Here is a 19,649-nt window from a genome sequence, read left to right as displayed (position 1 = left end):
TTCCCTGATGCCGAGCGATATTGAGCACTTTTTCATGTGTCTGTTGGCCATTTGGATGTCTTCTTTGGAAAAATGTCTGTTCATGTCTTCTGCCCATTTCTTGATTGGATTCTTTGTTCTTTGGGTGTTGAGTTTGATGAGTTCTTGAGGGCTCACCCAACACATGGAGCACTGAGCAGCCATGAGTGAGGGCAGAGTGGCATCAGAATGGCAGAACGAGGCCACACAGGAGGGTTGTGTAGCTTTGGAACAGGAAGAGTGGCCCTTGGGGCTGTGCTGTAGGAAGCATTGCCCAAAGTGAACTGGGGTTTCTTTGTTACTTTGACAAGGAAGCTTCGCCTAATGTGTTCCAGCCAGAGCCAAGGTCCCTGGTGGACCCAGCCATCATAATGATGGTAATGGTATTAGGTAACAAGTACTGGGTTCGAACTGGGTGCCCGGCACTGACTCAGGCCGATTCCCATGTGTTACCTCATTTCATCTTCACAGAAGCTGCCTTGCACAGCTGCAGTATTTTCAGTCTCACGTTTAGGGATGCGGGAATTGAGGTGTAGAGAAGCCAGTCACATAGTAAGTGTGCAAGCTGGGAATCAGACCCAGTCGGCTGCCTCCAGACTCACCTGCTTTGAACAATTCTTGGGGACACCACTGGCTCTCCCAACCAGGCTGGTGGGAGGCCCAGCTCTAGCAAGGAAGAAGCAAAGGGAGGTGAGAAGGAAGATAAATGAGCAAAAAAGGTTTTCTTTTTTTTTTTTTCAAATGCAACTTTATGGCCCCATCTTACAGATTGCCGACCCCCAGCTCTGGGCCTCGCTATCTTTTTCCTCGTTATTTTATTCAGTGTTATTCAGTGTTATTTATCTAGAGGGCTCCAGAAATTCCCAACAGAATGCCTATCAGTTTCTGGCTTTCATTTATGTAGCGAAAGGGGACTGAACCCCATCTCTGCCTCTAACACACACAGTCTGTGAGCGGCAGAATCTAGCATGTGGGCTGCGTTGACTGTGAATCTCAGCTGAAACTGGGCTGAGGTGTCCCCCTCACAGTGATGCACCAATGGGTCAGCTGATGAAAGTGAATAAAGCTCCTTAACCCTGAGACCTGCAGCCACACAGGACCAGGCTGTCACCCCTCCTGTCCCAGAGCCTGGGTGTCCCTGGGTTTTCTTGGGTCCTCACCTCTGACAGTGCCCCAAGGACACTCCAGTGGAAAAGTATCTTGCACTTCTTCTCATCGCCCCTCTCTGCCTAGTGTTTCACCCCTTTTCAACCCACCGTCCTCCATGTCTCCCATGTATTCATGTCTTCCGCAACCAGCTGTGTCAAATCCTGGTACATCAGAGGCATTGAGCTCAGGGACCCCAGGAGTGGCACTTGGTCAACTTTGAGAGCTTGCACTCTTGACAATGACACTGGAATAAACTGCTACTTGACCCTTATTCAGACACAGTTGAACCTGGACTAAGACTTTTCTTTAGAGTTCCACCTAACCCCCATTGTCAGTCAATATCCCAATCCTACTCTTGCATGGGGCCCCTGCCTGGGCCAGCTCCTGTCGGTCATGACATTTACCCAGTCCTCGTCTACCCAAGTCCTTGGAAATAGGTAGTTCCCCCAGATGATTTCCCTCAGAAACCCCTTCCAAGTACTGCCAACCCTCCACATCCTCAGTTCTTCATGGTATTGTCCCTGACCAGAGTGGGGGTTTGGATTCAGTCACCACCATGTCGAGAGAAGACCTCCATCTATTGTGATGGTTGGATCCCTTGTCTCAGGAAATCAAGGCAAAGTGTCCCTAAAGGTGGGGCTGAGGGAGGGACTGTCAATCTTTCTCCCACCTAGCATCAGCCTCACTGAAGTGTCGAGGCCATGCCCTCCTTGCCTCCTTGCACAGAGAGGGACCCAGGTGAGGCTGGTTAGGTGTGTCCACGAACCTGATGGGAGACACACTGATTGCACAAACATTTCTTCAGCCCACACTATGTACCTGCTGCTGTGTTTGAACACCAGGTACATACAGACAAATAAGACATGGCCTCTGTTCTCCTGGAGCTGGAAGTCCATGAGGAGGAGAGACAATGACATCAGCAGTTAGAGCAGAAGGTAATGAAACCGAAGATGCTCAGGGCCTGAACTGTGGCATCAACAGTAACAAGGAAAGGAGGAGCAGATGAGGAGAAGGTTTATGGAGCTAGATTCTGTAGGACTTGGGGCAGCTTGAGGTGAGTGTGTGTGGGGGAATAGCCCAAGCAAATGCCTCAGGTTCAGGCTCTCTCTGCTCAAAGGGTCGTGGTTCAGTCCACTGAGTCAGGGGATATAAAAGAAGAAGAAGGTTTACGGAGCAAGATGATTCTTCTTCTGGGACATTTTGAGCTTGGGACATTCCATTGAGCCTGCACCCTTGAGTTCCCTCCCTAAAGCCCATAACTTCAGTCTAATTATGAGGAAAACTTCGGCTAAGCCTATACTAAGGAACATTCTATAAAATGCTTGACCAGTACTTGTAAAAAAAAAAAAAAGGTCATCAACAACAAGGAAGTCTGAGAAACCATCATAATCTACAGAAGCCTAAGGAGTAGGATGATTAATAATAATATGGCCTCTTGGATGGGACCCTGGAACAGAAAAAGGATATTAGATAAAAATAAAGAAAATCCAAATAAAGTATAAAGTAGGTAATAATAATGTACAATATGGGTTCATTGGTTGTGAAAAATATACCCATATTAATAGGTTAATGGGGGAAACTGAGTATATATACCTAGACTCTCTGTACCATCTTTGAAGCTTTTCTGTAAATCTAAAGATCTTCTAAAAGAAAAAGTTTATTTAAAGAAAAGAAAGAAAGTAGAGGAAGAAATTCTCATACGTTACTGGTGCAAATGCAGAATGGTATGGTCATTTTGGAAAACGGTCTGACAGTTGCTTAGAAAATCAAACATAGAGTTACCTTATGACTTAGCAATTCCACAACTTGGTATTTCACTAAGTGAAATGAAAACCAGTGCTCACACTGAAAGCAGTACGTGAAGACTTATAATGGCTTTATTCGTAATCGCAAGAAACTGGGAACAGCCTAGACATCTCTTGGTAAATGAACAATGGCATGTCCATACAATGAAATGCTACTTAGCAATGAGAAGGAACAAGCCCCTGAGAATGCCACATGGATGAATCTCAACTGTGTTGTGATAAATGAAGGAAGTCAGACTCAAAAGGCTCCACACTGTCTGAGTTTACTTACATGGCATTCTGGGAAAGGCAAAACTGAAGGCACACGTGGCAGGTCATGCTAGGAGCTGGAGATCGGGGGGACGGACTCCAAAGAGACATGGGGGGGGGTGGAATACTGAGTGAATTGGAATTGTTCCTTGTCCTGATTGTGGTTGTGGCTACACGACACTGTATGTTCTTCACCGCTCCAAGAACTGCACGCTAATAAGTTGAATTTTGCTATATGCAAATTGTACCTTGATTAAAAATGGAAAAACAACTCAGGGATGATTGGCCACTTTTCAAAACTGCTCTCCACGGGATTTGTTTAAATAGTATCCTCACCTGCTGTACTTTCACTGCTCCCATTTCCAACTGCTCAGTCTGCCAAAAGGGCACTTTGGTGGTGGTACGTGAATATCACTGTGCTGTTTGCTATTTGGAGACTTGGAAGTGGGAGCCGCAGTCCAGGGACAAAGATCCAAGACAGCAGATACAAAGAAACACAGATGACAGCTAGGCTTGTATCTTAACAACGGGGACATTAGCTAAGTGCTTCCTAATCACCTGCTTTTGATATAATCGTGAAACTGATGAGATCTTACTTTTGTACGGCGCCTCATAGCTTACAAAGCTCTCATAGCCATTCACTGATGTTCCACACAATGCCTCTGTCACTTAGGTGAGACAAGTGTTGTCACCTCCAGTGTTAAAAGGAGACGGAGTGGGGCGCCTGGGTAGTTCTGTCCATTGAGCATCTGACTCTTGGTTTCAGCTCAGGTCACGATCTCAGGGTCATGGGTTCAAACCCCACATTGGGCTCTGCATTCAGAGCAGAGTCTGCTTGAGATTCTTCCTTTCCTTCTCCCTCTGCCCATCCCCTCCACTTGTGTGTGCACTTGCTCTCTCTCAAATAAATAAATAAAATCTTTCTAAAAAAGGAGAGGGAGGTACTGAGAGTTCTCACTTAGCTCTGTGTGCAGGTGCACTGGTTTGGCCCTCTCCATAGGTTGGTAATCCATATAAGACACATGGTAATTTGATGTGGTATTACTATCTTATGTATTTTACAAATAAGAAAATAATTACTTTATAGATGATGAAACTGAGGTTCTAGGAATTTTCCGAGGTCACTTGATTAGTAAGTATTAGAGGCAAGAGTTAAAATCAAATGTTCAGCTTCCAAGCCTACTTCTCTTTCTTTTATCGCATATGCTGGCAATGGGACTTTCCTGCATAGTGTATTTAAATTAATGGCATTTTGCCATGAATCTTCACCTCTTTAATGTGCCAGTGAGTGGAGAGTTTTTGTTAGCTTCCACCATCAGAGCTGGTTATTACACAGAAAGTGTGCTTTACTAACTGTCATCTTTACTAGTAACTTTGGGGGCTTGGAAGCAGTCTGCAATCTTTGTGTTTCTCTCAGCCCTTGTGTTTGGATAGTATCTGAATGTGTGAGAACTGTGTGTTTGTTGGAAGCTGTGACTTCCAGAAAAACAAAAAACAAAAAACCCAAAAAACCAAAAAACCTCATCAGGGTAAGCATGAGAGGGAAGCTGAATTTTCAACAAACACCAGAACATCTACATCAAAATGAGTCTTTTTCTCTCAGATAGCTGCTTTGAGAGGATATCCAATTCAGTTGCTTTTTAGTTGTCTTATTTTATTCAAAATAATAACACCATGTGCCTTACTGGGATTAGCTCTGGAAATCCTTTTCTTTGATTCCTTGGTGGTCTCTGAGCTCCTTCTGGGCAGGGTTGAGCCTTCTCCCCTCTGTGTCCTCAGGGATCCAGAGCATGGCCCTCCAGGGTGTTCAGACTGTGTCTCTTGAGTGGAACTGAACCAGAACTCATTCTCCAGGACAGAGCTGTCACTGCAGGGTGGAGGCTGGTCCACAGACACCTTATCCCCCTTGACCTCTGGCCTGAAGAACGTGGATGACGACCATGCAGGAAGCCTTAGCCCAAACTATCTCAGATGCCTGACTTTGCCCATGGGTTTATTAGTCATTCTGTGTAATCGTACTTCTTTCTTTGAGCCCACTTCATCTTGGCCATATTTCCTGCTTCCCTTTCTGTCATTTCTTCCAGGACTGTCCAGCTCTGCCCTGGGGGCCACTCCAAGCCTCATCTCACCCTAACTGACTGGTTTTTCTCACCCCTTCCCTCATGCCATGGACCGAACATAGGTTTTTCACCCCTCCTTGCCCTGCTCCTCACTCAGAAGCCCCAGTGGGGATGAACTGGTAATGAATGGAACCTCTAACTGGATTTTTCCTGGATCACCACTGATATTTCAGAGCACCCCTGATTTGCTAGCCTTTAAGGCAGAACCTCTCATCTCTAGGCCAGAGAGCAGGAAAAGAGAGAATCATCAAAACCTTCCCTGTACTGAGGGGGCCTCAGGAAGAGCCCGCCGTGCTCTGCCATATTTCCATCCAGAATCCCTATTGAGTGTTATCATCCACCACTCAGCCTCAGTTTTCCTCATCAAAATCTTAGAGGAAAATATCACCAGTGTGAGTGAAACTAAGAATGAACACTGAAGGAGATAAGTAAAAGAATGCTCTTCCCTCTTAACGTTGGCTTAACTTAAAATATGAACGAGCCTTATTCCAGTCCTAAGAGAAATAAGTTTATATGCTCCCACCTATTCAGAATGGTTGCAATCTATAGTTACCTATTCTCACTATGTGATGGAAAGTCTGCTGGTCTCGGAGTCTAGAGCCTGAATTCTATCACGCCATCTATGAAAGCTGAGTATCGCTTGCTTATGTCATCTGGGAATGACAGTGCTAATCACTGAGTGGCTTCCGCCCTAACACTCACTTGCACCCCCATTATTGAGCCAGCTCAGCCCTATGCTCAGTTCCAGCGTGCAGTGAGAAAGACACATCCTTCCTTTCTCAAGTTGCCCACAGACTCACTCTCCAGATAACCCTCCCTCTCAAAGAGCAAGTGATTTCTGAAGCTTTTTGGTGCAGGTGTCCCTTCTGTCTCATTAGACTGTGAGCCCCCCAGAGCAGTGATCATATCCACTTTCTTCTGTTTCCCCGCCATGCCTGGCCCCAAGGTCTGCAAGTGGTGGGCACCCACTGGCTTTTAGAAAGAAGTCTTTCAAGCCAGGAGGGCTCTTAGCCTACAGTACAAGCTCTCAAAGGCTAGATGGCACTGTTGCTAGAGCCAAATCAGGTGTGTTGGGAAAGAAGGGGGAGGTGGGAAGAGAAACCAGAGCAGGAGGCCCTGGACTGTTGACTTGCTGAGTTTGACCAGACTTGTTACAGAGATGTGTGAGGACTCCTGCCAGCTTTGCTTCAATAGGTCTTCACCACAACCATGGTAACAGACAGGACACTGCACCAATTCTAACTTTATAGAAAAGCAGCTCAGAGAAATCAAGTGCCCGGGCTCAAGTTAAATGGCAGCTAATGAGCAAGGATTTCTGCCATCTGTGCCTTGTTGGCATTGCCCTGCCAGGGTGAAGCCCCTGGAGTTTGCCCAAGGAGGACTGTGGTTGGTGACATGGCTGTTCCAGGACAGTGGCTTGGGTGAACTGGACCCAGTCTGAGCAGAAAAGGTAGAGTTTGCAGACCTCTGCCTCAAAATGTTTACTTTTGTGACCAGGGGAGAATATAGTCACTTTGGAGGAAACAAATGATAACACATACAGGTTCTTTGAAGAACGGCAATTGTAGGTAATTTGTACACTCACTAGGATCTAAGGTGAATGGTTGATGTTTCATTTAAAGAATGAATTATTTTGAGATGCTGCTCTGTGGTTGGGTTCTAGCTGTCATTTGTCCATTGCTTCATTATGTTTACAAGTTTCTCATTAAAATGAAACAAAGCAAATAAGACCATCCCGTGCAATAGGCAGGATGAGTGTCATGACTGTGCCCTTTTAACAGATGAAGAAATAGAGGGTCAGAAATGATCATATGGCTGATCACTGAAACTTCAGCTCAGTATGAGGCCAGAATCAAATCTTGTCCTCTTTGGAAAAACCATAGTTGTTTCAGGCTATGCAGAAATCACAAAATTAGGTGGGCTGTTGTGGATATGAAGAGTAAGGCATCAGAGACTAGGAAAATACCTATTCAGAGTAATGAATGATTAAATATATGCAAATATGTGCAAATTTGAGAGAAAATCGATACATCTGTTGTTTGTGCCATCTGATTGTTTGTATTCTCCTGTTTCCCCAGGATGATGAAGATAAGCTGACCTGGAAAGATCGTTTCCCGGGTTACTTGGTGAACTTCGCCTCCATCTTGTTCATGGTAATTTTCTTGATGGAACTCTTGCCTATGATTTATGCATGTGGATCCTGTAGAGCAAACGCTGTGGGTGTGTTATTCTAGCATGCTGTGGGGATAGTGAGGGGCTAGGAAAGATGAAGCCACAGTCCTGTCTAGACAGGGAGGATCTTACCTGATAGTGAGGCCTCTGTGGGTGTCAGCCACCTGAAGAGGGAAAGGTGATTCCCTCTGACCTGGGATGGGGGTCAGTGGCCTTGAATGGTTACAGAAGGGGGTTCTGTCTTCCCAGATAGAAGAGGGTAGGGAGGTTTTATCCCCCCAGCCCTGCGCACAGGGGTTTGAGGTCAGAACTTCCGGGGGTGGGCTGTGAGATGATGCCTTCCTTGTTGAGACAAACCAAGACCTTGGAAGAGGTAACCCAGGTAAGATGGCTGCAGAACTGTGGCGGCCTGTTCGGGCTGTGGGCTGGATCTCCCTGAGGGTTTGTGGAATAGAACAGAGCTTGAAAACCACAGAGGACAGCCAGCGTGGGCTCTGCGTGAGCCTGATTCTTTAGCTCCCCTATAGTTGCTGTTTTTATTTCCCTGTGTTCTCCCTTAGAGTTTGGAAGAGCCTTTTCAAAAGACCCACATGGGTCTCAGCTGTGTCAAGGAAGATGAGGAATGGGTCTGTGATTCATGTTCAAGTCAGATCAATAAAGTAGTAACAGGTCATTCTTGGGAGCCAGGATGGGTGAGACAACAGTGAGTGGAGCAAGAAGGCCCCAAGAAGGTGAAACTCAGAGGACTAAGCTTGGGTCCCTGAGACCCCTGCCCCCCCTTTATGGGTAGATGCCTCCTGGTACCAAGGCTGGAACTTCTGTTTTACAAAAGAGTGCTATGTCCTTATAACATTTCTAAGCAGGACTACACATTAGTTGTAGGGTTGGGGGAGGATTGCTTATTCTGGGACTGAAATCATGATCATTTTCTGGACCTACTTACCAGCGTTACCCCCTGGCCCTGACCCAAGGTTATTATTGCTGTTGTGATCATTGAGAACAGGAGCCATGTCTTAGTCTCAGAGATTTAAAAAAAGAAGGAATCCTAGGCACCGTCTATTTCAGCATCTCATTTCACAGATGAAGGACAGAGGTGATGGGTGCCTTGCCAAAATTGAGAAGTCTGCATTTGTTACCTTCTCATTGCTTAACAAGAGCAAGGCATGGAGAATTTATTCAAGAATATGTGGTGAATCGCAATGTGTTAAGCTGGAATGATGTAAAGTTTAATTTAGGATTTCAAAGCCTCCCACAATGTGCATATTGTTGTCAAAGAGTTTATTCACTCATTCAAGAAATATTTAACTGGGGGTGCTTGGCTGGCTCAGTTACTGGAGTGTGTGACTCTTGATCTCGGGGTTCTGAGTTCAAGGCCCATTTTGGGTGCAGAGGTTACTTAATATAAAATCTTTTAAAAGAAATTTTAAAAATATATTTAACGGGTGCCAAGTATATGCTTGACGGTGTTCTTAGGCATTGGGGATAGAGTAGAAAATAAAATAATCTCTCTAAGGAGTTCAAAGATAGCAAATATGCATATAAATAAGGAAACTGATAAATAAAATAGACTTCTATCTCCAGTAGCGGTAGGTTAGGATATTTGTAGCATCCCATCTTGCTGAAAATAAGAAATATTGGGTGAATATATTTTTCATTCTTCTTAAAGCCTTGAAGGGCTAATAGGTTAGTGAAGAATACTAGGCTATTCCTAATACAGATCCATCTAAGGAAAATGGAACCAAGGAGACAAATACCTGGGCATTAATATTGCTTTTGCCTTGGGGCGCCTGGGTGGCTCAGTCGTTAAGCGGCTGCCTTCGGCTCAGGTTATGATCCCAGGGTCCTGGATAGAGCCCCACGTCGGGCTCCCTGCTCGGTGGGGAGCCTGCTTCTCCCTCTTCCTCTGCCACTCCCCTTGCTTGTGCTTGCTCTCTCCCTCACTCTCTCTCTCTCTTGCTGTCAAATAAATAAATAAATAAAATCTTTAAAAAAAATACTGCTTTTGCCTTGAGGACATTTTCCCATCTAGGCAAACTTGGGCTTTGGTTTTTGGTGGTTTTATGGGGCAAAGAAGATAGAAATGGGGTGTGGCTGGCCCAAAGTGGAGATGCTAACAGGAAATTCTCACCAAGTTACATTGGAACTCCACAAAGAGCTACACTCTCAGAATAGAGGTGAAGCAGCGCTAAACCCACCCCCTCCCCACTTACGGGACAGCAGAGAACATTGTTCTGGCTCTAAGTAGAACAGGGAGAAACGGAAACAAAACCCTGTCCCTGAGAAGTGGCCATGGACGATCCCCATCGTGGGCTTCCAGCCCAGTTTGTCACTTGAGAGGACGGGGGAAGCTCGGGCTGGGACCTTGGCCAGGGCAAGTCGTGCTTCCGGGTGCCCAGCAGAAGCAAGCACACGCTCTCTTTGTGGGATGGCAGATCTACACCAGGCCTCGAAAAATCCCCCCAAAGAATTTTTCAAGGGCAAAGAAGAGAATGCAGTTAAAAATAATCAATTAGACAAGAATCTAAAGTGCAATGAAAGAGAACCAATGCGGGGAGATGGCAAAGACTAAAGATACTGGAAATATCAGTCACAGGTTAAAACGTCCAGTTTGAAAATTTCTGCAAAAAATAAACTATCTTAAAGATTTTATTTATTTATTTGTCAGAGAGAGAGAGGGAAAGAGAGAGAGAGACCACACAAGTAGGGGGAGCGGCAGGCAGAGGGAGAAGCAGGCTGCCCATTGAGCAGGGAGCCTGATGCAGGGCTCTATCCCAGGACCCTGGGATCATGACCTGAGCCGAAGGCAGACACTTAACTGACTGAGCCACCCAGGTGCCCCGAAAATAAGAAACTATTTTAAAAATGACCTAAAGATTTGAAAACTGGCCAATAAATCTTCTAGAAATGAATATATATCAATGAATGTGAATATATAATATATAATAATATATATGATATGAATATATAAATATACATATACGTAATATTATATATATATACACACACATACAATAGGGATGGATTTAACAACAAATTAGACATAGTTGAAGAGATGATTTGTGAACTGCAGTTCAGGTTAGAAAAAATCATCCATAATGTAGCACAGGGAGACAAAAGATTGAAAATTCAAAAGAGAAATTAATAGAGTGAAAGGATTTCACATGTATTTAATTGCACTACCAGAAAAAGAGGTGAGAATAGTAATGAATGAAATACACTGACTGGTGGTCTCCTAGTCAGCTAGTTCTGCTAACAGAATTCCAATTCAGAGATTGAAGAATCCCAGTGAAATTCAAGCAGGAAAAATAAAAAGAACTCTCTCTCTGTGAAATCGTAGAATATATGAGACACAAGAAAAATCTCAAATGCAGTTAGAAATCAAAAGACAAATTACCTTTAATGAAGAGACTGATTGGCCATTGATTTCGCATAGCGGTTGGAGTCAGAATACAGTGACATGTTTATCTTCATGTGCCGAAAAGAAAACAATTGCTAACCTGGAATTCTATACCCAAGAAAAATGTAATATAGAAGCATTAGTATAAAATACAGATATTTATAGCCAAACAAAAGCTGAGGGTTGGCAACCAACTGAATCTTTCACTAAAGGAAATCCTAAGAATGTACTTCAGATATGATCCCGCATAGAAAACCATAGTTTTAAGAATGAATGAAGAACAAAGTGGTAAATATGTGGGAAAACCTATGTGATCTTTACCGTAAACAATGATGATGCTGTCTCGTAGGGTTAAAAATAAGGCAGTGGGGTGCCTGGCTGGCTCAGTCAGTAGAGCATAGGACTCTTGATCTTAGGATTGTGCATTTGAGCCCCACACTGGGTGTGGAGCCTACTTAAAATAAAAAAAAAATAAAAAAATAAGGTAGAAGTACAGTGTACACATTAATAATAGCATATAAGTTGGATGGGCAGTAATGAAACAATAACATTGTAAGGTCTTTATATTTCCTCCCTGACAATTTATATGGAAGCACAAAAGCTAAGAGTAGTCAAGACACTGTTGGGGCACCGGGGTATTTCACTCGGTTATGCATCCAACTCTTGATTTCAGCTCAAGTCATGATCTCAGGGTTCTGGGATCGGGACGCATCAGGCTCTGCACTCAGTGAGGAGTCTCCTTGAGGATTCTCTCTCCCCTTCTCCCCCCACCCCTTCTATCTCAAATAAATAAATAAATAAATCTTAAAAAGAAAAGTATAGTAAAGACACTCCTGAAGAGGAATAAAGAGGGCTAAGGTGCTCTACCAAATGGAAACTTAATTTAAAATAGTAATAAGTATGACAGTGTGATATTATTGCAGGAATATAATTAGACCAGTGAAACAAAACCAAAGGCCAAGAATCAGATCCATACAAGTGGCACTGCATATACTTGAGGAAAATTAAGAATTGCATCCAGGAGGACTCTAAGGTTCTCATCCTGAGTAATCAAAAGCTGGAGTTCTCCCTTCCTGGGATAGGGAGGAATTCTGGAGTTGCCTTCATGATGGATATAAACTTGCAGCTCAGACTCCTCCTAGACAGATGGCACTGGTGGTATTTAAAACCATGAGATTGTATGAGATCACAGGGGTTTGAGGGCAGATAGAGGAAAGTCCAAGAGTTGAGTTCCAAGACGCTGCCATGTTGAAGTTTGGGAGCATGAGGAGGATCCAAAACATGAGATCAAAAGGAAAGCCGGGGGAGCATGTGGAGTCCTGGAAGCCAAGAAAGTATTGCAAGGGGAGGGCAATCAGTTATGTCAGATGCCAGCGATAGCTCAGGCGAGGAGAGGACTGGAAACAGAAGCTTGTCTACTATCTGAGAGAGGAACTGGCATCATCTGCATCACTCTCAGCAACAAATAGGTGACCACGTCACCACTGACAAATACAGGCATACCTTTATTTCATTGTGCTTCATTTTACTGCAGTTTGCAGGTATTGCATTTTTTACAAATTGAAGGTTTGTGGTAACCCTGCATTGAGCAAATCTGTTGGCGCCATTTTCCCAAGGGGTTTGCTTACTTCTTGCCTCTGTGTCATAGTTTGGCAATTTTTTTTTTAAGATTTATTTATTTATTTGAGAGAGAGAGCATGCACATGAGTGAGCATATGAGCAGGGGAGGGGCAGAAGGAGAGGAAGAGAATCTCAAGGAGACTCCTGCTGAGCAGGGAGCCTAACCCGGGGCTTGATCCCATGACCCTGAGATCATGACCAGAGCTGAAACCAAGAGTCAGATGCTTAACCGACTGAGCCACCCAGGCACCCTTAGCCTGGCAATTCTTACATTATTTCAAACTTTTTCATTATTTTTACATTTGTTATGGTGATCTGTGACCAGTGATTACAACTGACTGAAAGGTCAGATGGTGGTGATTAGCAGTTTTTAGCAATAAAGTATTTTTAATTAAGGTATGTACTTTTTTAAAGACATAATGCACACTTAACAGACTACAGTATAGTGTAAACATAACTTTTATATGTGCTTTAAGACCACAAAATTCATTTGACTTTCTTCATTGTGATATTTGCTTTATTGTGGTGGTCTGGAACTGAGCCCGCAATACTCTTGAGGTCTGCCTGTACTGAAAACTGGCTCAGTTGTGGGTCATCTGCCCAAAATTCCAGTTTTTTTTTTAAATTCCATGGAGACCTCCTAACTAGACTGGAGGGTGCAGAAATTTTTTTGTGTTGTTTAGAAATATTATGTGATTATTTCTTTGTTCATCTTCCCTTTCCTAACCCCACCCACCTCCATATCTTGATACAAAGGGGAGATTCCTTATCAGAACCAAGAACTAATTACTGTATCTCACTGTGCCGGGGGTCCCCCACCTGTAGTCAGCCAGCACTGAGCACTGAACTGGTTGAGCAGGAGCTGGAAAGAGAGTGGTAGGGATGGGTTGGAACCCCTTTAAAAATCACCCCTTTATGGGCACCTGGGTGGCTCAGTGGGTTAAGTGTCTGCCTTTGGCTCAGGTCATGATTCCAGGGTCCTGGGATCGAGCCTTACATGGGGCTTCCTGCTCGGTGGGGAGCCTGTTTCTCCCTCTCCTCCTCCTCCTGCTTGTGTTCGCTCTCTCTCTGTGTCAAATAAATAAAATCTTAAAAAAAAAAAAAAAGATCACCCCTTTTCAGTCAGGTGCTCTTAGGTTGACTGAGGTAAGGATTAATAGCACTCCATCTTACTTTCAAAAGTATTATAGGTTGGACAATAAATTATATAATCTCCTATCAGATTTTTAAAGATCGTTATTTTGTGCTAACTTTTCCTCATTTTTTTCATTTTAAAAAAACGCCTCAGTCTTGTAAAGAGAAGGGCTTGGCACTGCCCTAGAATCAGGTTTGGAGTGGGAGATAAAGGGTCATGGTGGTGTTTATAAAGAAGTGGGATTTGCTTATAGAATTAGGGTAAGCCAAAGGCACTTACTGCAACACACATGAGTACTGAATATCCTTTCCTCCTCCACCCCCTGTGACTAGGTCTTGGCAGAAGATGCTGAGGTCATGGCCATGGGGAGGGTTTTAGGGATACCACTCTGCCAGATCAGCTGGGGATATTTTTCATGGGCTGGTGAGAACAAAACAATGGCCCAGTGCTGTGTTCCTCTTCCCTGTGACAGAGGCCGGCATAGACAATGGTGAATTTTCTCTTTCTTTTCCAACCCAACGTCTTGAGCTATAGTTTCTTTCCTTTTTTTTTTTTTTTTAGAGATTTATGTATTTCTTTGAGAGCGAATGACAGAGAGAGAGAGAGTGAGCAGGGTGGGTGGGGGCAGAGGGAGAGAGAAAATCCCAAGCAGAGTCCCCGCTTAGCGTGGAGCTCAAGGCGGGGCTCAATCCCACAACCCTGGGATCAGGACCTGAGCTGAAATCAAGAGTTGAATGCTCAACCAACTGAGCCACCCAGTCGCCCCTTTCTTTCCTTTTTGAATTATACTTGCTTCATTTTCTTTTTATTTGGGAGGAGATTATCAAAAGCAGTGTCCTTGCTCTAAGCTAGGTGCCTGAGCTTCCCTCCCACATGCCCAAGACAGTCATTTACTTCTACTTATGAATTGGGAACCAGCCATCAGAAACCCTCCTCCTTCACCTGGCTTGTTGCAAGGGCCTCCTAATTGTGCCCCCACAGATTATAGGCCAACTCATCTTTTTAAAATCTAGATCAAATCATGTCACTTCTCTGCTCAAAACTCTCTTAAGGCTCTGTATCTCATGAGCTAGAAGCCAGCATCCTCATGCTACATCCTTATCTGTACATCCTTCTACATCCTTGTCCTACATCCTCCTCTCCTCCCCCACCTTCCCCCTTCTTTCTCCCTTAGCCACCCTCTGCCCAAAAGCCCCTTCCCTCAGACTTCCCCTTGAGAGCCTTGCTACAGTGTTACCTCCTAACCTACGCCTTTCCTGACCACCCTATTGTAAACTGCAACCTATCCCTATACTCCTGTTTTGCTTTATTTGTTTCTATAGTATTTATCACACCAGATATACTATATGTTTGATGTTATTTGGTAGTTGGTTGTCTGTCTTTCCCCACTGGAAGATCAGTGGCACGAGGGTAGGCGGTCCTGTGTGATTTGTTCACTGCTATATCCCTACCACTTAGCATGGTGACTGGCACATAGAGGGCACTCAAGACATATCTTAGAAATGGCTGAATGAGAAAATAAGTTAATTAATAAGTTGCCAGGGACAACTTACTATGTCAATGATGAAGTCGTTAGTGTGTGTATGCTCTAAAATGGAGCTACTGATTCCATGCCCTGCTTTAGACTGGGTACGCTCCCACTGGTTCAGCCCAGGTTGCTTCTGACTTGTCCACTTCTGCTTGCTTGTTTAAAATTCCGTTTTCCCCAAGCCCTTATCATAGGAAACTGACCCAAAACTATTTCACTTTTTCTCTAATCCCTCCACTCTCTGCTCAGAGCATAGGAAGCACATGAGCTGAGCCTGTACTCTGCCCAGCTGCTACGAGGCTCATCCTTATATATGTGCAATGATTTTCTCAACTTTGATTCAGAATGCAAGACTTGGAGGGTGGGGACAGGACCCGTTCTCCTTCCTGTCTCTCATAGCGTTGAATAGGACTCTGGACTCCATAGCCTGGCTTTCGTTACAGTTTGGCTATGTCCACAAGTAAAGCTACAGGAGCAGAACGCCAAAAGCAATGGGGAGTATGATAATGTTCCCATGTCCTTGGGAGCTAGATTCCTAGAGCTAGGGACCAGCAAGTCTTTACCAAGCAGGTTCCACAGCGAGGCACTGCTGTGAAATGGCATGAGGCACAGAATGCTGTACAAGACCAGTGCCCCCTTTTGGCCTATTTGGGGGGAGACTGATCACAAACATGAAATATACCCAGCGTATGTTTGTTGAATTTAATAAGCAAAATCAACATTGCAGCTAGAGTGGTAAAAACAGTGCTGGATTTAGTACTAGAGGACCTGCGTTCTAATGTCAGGATGGGATTGTAGGTGTGGGAGCCACAGAGCAGGGCTCAGATCCTGGACGGTCAGTACATCACATCCACAAGAGGCATGTTTTATGCTATTGTTATAAGGATTAGTGCTCGTGAAGATGGGCATTGAATAACAAAATTGAGAGAGCACAGGTGGTTTAGGTCATGATGATGTTACCACTGCTAGGACCCCAGCTTTGCCAGGAACTGCCCAGACCTTGGACCCATCACATTGCTGCTTCTCAGGCCTCAGTTTCCTTATATATGAGATTAGAGACTGGATGTGGATGATCCCTGAAGGCTGAAATCCTTTATCTCCTACCAGAATCCCAGAGACTATGGTTGTAGTCCATGCCTTGTGACCTTGAGCAAATCACTTCACTTTCCACGCCTGTTTCCTCATCTGCAAGGTCACCTGATGGGGCTGGTGTTCTCCAGGCTCTTCCAGCTTGACTACTGTGATCCTTGAGGGGCTTGTGGGAGCCACTGAAGGACAGGTCAGAGCCTGGTTTCTATAGTGGCATGGGAAATCAGGGGTTGAGAAGTTAGGATGGCACAGAACAGTAGCAGAGGCCTGGGGAGGGGTGCTTTGGAGGAAGGGAGGGTGGGAAAAGGGGCTTTCTTAAAAGAGCAGTGCCTCTAGAACTTGAATGGGAATCTTGTTCCAGGGCAGATTCTGAGCCTGTGCTTCTGGAGCTGTGCTTGAGACCCTGCATGTTCCCCAAGCTCCCGGCTGATACAGCAGGTCCACAGACCACACTCTGGGTAACAATGAAGAGTTTTCTTCCTTCCCCAGTTGAGCAGCTGGGCCTCTTGGATAAGAATAGAAGCTGATCTCCTCCCCACTCATTCCTCCATGCTCCACCCCCAAGACCCCAAAGCCAAGGATGTTTTTGCCATTGTTGTTTACCCCCAAATGCACACACAATCACTCTTTGATGCCCTGGCCTCCTCCCTACCCCACCCCATGAATACTGCCATCACCGGCCTTCACTGCAAAAGTGATTTTGGGGGAAAAGAATCTCACACCATGTTTTCCAGGCCCTTACTGTCTGGCAGTGACAATCCCAGAGGAATGGGAAGTGAAAATGTCTACATTGTGGGAGAGCGGTGAGGTCATGTCCATGTTTTCCAACTTACATGGTCATCGTTCCTCCCTAGTACTGGAGGCTGGGGCATCTGCTGTGCCCACCCCCACCCTGCATCAGAAGAGGGGTCTCCCATACAGTGTCCTTCCCATCTAACCTCTCGTCCACCCTGACACCCCTCTACGCAGAAAACATCGCCATCCTGCCTGCCTTAGGGAAGCCTTCTTTTTTACACAGTGGCCCAGAGGGCAAATACCTAATATCTGTAAGGCACACAGGGATAAACAGCTAAGGTTGCATCCCCAGGCACCCCCCTGCAAGGTCTGACAACATGCATACCTGACTCCTCTGCAACCCATTCCCCATTTGCCCACCAGTGTCCTACCCACTGCATGCAAAGCATTGCCTGAGCCAGAGCCCCCTCCCCTCCTCTGCTCCCCTCCCCTTCTTTCTAGGGAGGGAACACATAGTCCAGGACAGTTTGTAGTTTCAGAGGGAACCTTTTCTCCCCATGTTTGTGTGTAGCTCTCCACAGCCAGTGCCAGCCCCCCATCCCCTGACCCAGGGGGAATACTACCTGAACAGCTTCCTCTGCGGAAAGAATTCTAAGAAAGAAGACTTTGCTTGGCTGAAACAAATTAGAATTTTGCTCTGAGCAGGTTATATACCCAGAAGTTCCATCTCCTCCCTCTGCCCTCTCTGAGAGCTTACTCAGAGCACTTTCTTCCCCTGACATCCTCGTGCTTCACGGAAACAGGCCTGCCTGGGCTGTGATGGGGGACGAGAGGGGCTGGTCTGGGAGAGTGATTTATTATTCTTAAGTTCTAGAAGGAGGAAGTGGGGGACCCTTAGAGGTCCAGTGACTGGTAAACTTTCCTTTCAACGAAACAGCCAGAAATTTTGGCACCAAATGAGAATTCCGAGTCCTCCATTATAGGTGCCTGGTAGAGAAATCTTAGAGTGATATTTTGTTCACCCTGAGGATCGAGAGTCTACAAATCTCACTCCTGGTTTCTCTCCCTTGATTCTCCTTTGGGCAGCCTTCCCGCACCCAGCGCCTGAAGCTCTAACTCACCACTTCTCAGCTCAGACGCCTTCGGTGGCTCCCTGTTTCCCTTCACTGAGAGCCCAGTTTATCCCATTATTCCACCTGATCCGCTTGCTCGTCTGTACTCAGTCCCTTCACTGAGCACGCAATACCTTCTCCGTTATTACTCCCCGTGGCTTAATAAGAGTTCAGTCCCCTAGTGAAGGAAATCATGTCACGTGTGCTGTGCACACCTCAGTGTCCTGCATTTTCATTCTTAGGGTTTTGTGTGTGTTGTCGACCATTTGGCTTCTGATAAAAATGGAAGACGCTCTCTCATGGACAGTGCACCTGTCCTCAGGATTGGCACGCAAGTTCAGAGGGTGTGCACGAGTGGACTCCAGATCCATAGTTCCTGATGTAGCAACTAGGACCGTTGGCTGAGCAAGTAATAGCTGCTCAGTACTTGTCTGCTGAGCTCTGACTCTCCCTGTTTCCCAAACAGATTGCCCTGACGTTCTCCATTGTCTTTGGGGTCATTGTGTACCGCATCACGACCGCTGCGGCCCTGTCTCTCAACAAGTCCACGCGCTCCAATGTCCGGGTGACAGTGACAGCAACAGCAGTCATCATCAACCTCGTGGTCATCCTCGTCCTGGACGAGATCTACGGCGCAGTGGCCGAGTGGCTCACCAAAATCGGTACTGTGTCACCAAGTCCCATGCCTTCCCTGGGCCCCCTTGAACACGCTCAGTTCAACGTGCGCAAGGTTTTTGGTGGTGGTGACCGAAAATGAAGAAAAGGAACAGGGACAAAATGCCTTAGACAGTGCGTTTTAATTGGAGAAATGAGGCGGTACGGTGGTTCTGTACTCGCAGGGCCTGCTAAGGGCCTCCCCTCAGGCAGAAATCCTCCCTAGAACATTCTGCATCAGTTGTCTTCCAGCCCAAGTTGATGAACTCCCTCACGGGCCCCTAAGACGCATCCCCGGGGTCTTTTCCTTTTAGCCAACCTAGAGGCAAGACAGGTTCAACACTTCCTGTTACAAATCGTGGAGTTTCAGCCCTCCTCACTTTCCCAGGAATGTTTACAGAGTCGAGAAAGCTCTTGATACTTGAGCCCTGGGAGGGTCTTATCTATCCCCATATTGCCAAGCCCCCAGAAAATCCACACATTCCCCACGCACTGAGCAGACTTCAAAGGGGCATATCAGACTTCCCAAGCTTCAAGCCAGTGAGAAAAATGCAGTGGCCTCAGTATTCAGCCGTGTCATTTGAGCGGCAACCTGCTGTTGCTGGAGCGCCACTTTTTGGCATTTGTGCTTATTAGGTGGGGGAGGGCTGAGAGCTGAGACCCTTTCCCCATGGTACTTACCCTGGGTGGCCTGGATGCATGCACCTCTTTCCCTGGTTGAATCTGGGCACTAGGACTGTCAGCCTCTCACTAACCTCAGGAAAGTTGAATTAATGATACGATATCTTTAATTCACTGACCAGTTAGAAGCTAGACACTTGATAGGATAACCCCATCTTCAAGCGAGCCTTCCCTAGAGGATCAGA

The 19,649-nt window shown here is 45.6% G+C and overlaps 1 protein-coding gene across 1 annotated transcript in view; it reads left to right on the top strand.

The window, feature by feature from the left end:
- Positions 1–19,649, top strand: part of ANO2 (anoctamin 2) — a 319,849-nt gene that overhangs the window by 248,527 nt on the left and 51,673 nt on the right. Inside the window, exons 15-16 of the mRNA XM_081818921.1 lie at positions 7,420–7,494; positions 18,596–18,791. Of these exons, the coding sequence (XP_081675047.1) occupies positions 7,420–7,494; positions 18,596–18,791 (271 nt within the window). The remainder of the gene's footprint in view (positions 1–7,419; positions 7,495–18,595; positions 18,792–19,649) is intronic.

This window comes from Leptonychotes weddellii, chromosome 5 (genome assembly GCF_054177405.1).
Source record: "Leptonychotes weddellii isolate Sample4059 chromosome 5, ASM5417740v2, whole genome shotgun sequence".
NCBI lineage: Eukaryota > Metazoa > Chordata > Mammalia > Carnivora > Phocidae > Leptonychotes > Leptonychotes weddellii.
The sequence above is the reverse complement of the archived record's forward strand: the minus strand, read 5'-3'. Positions and strand labels throughout refer to the sequence as shown.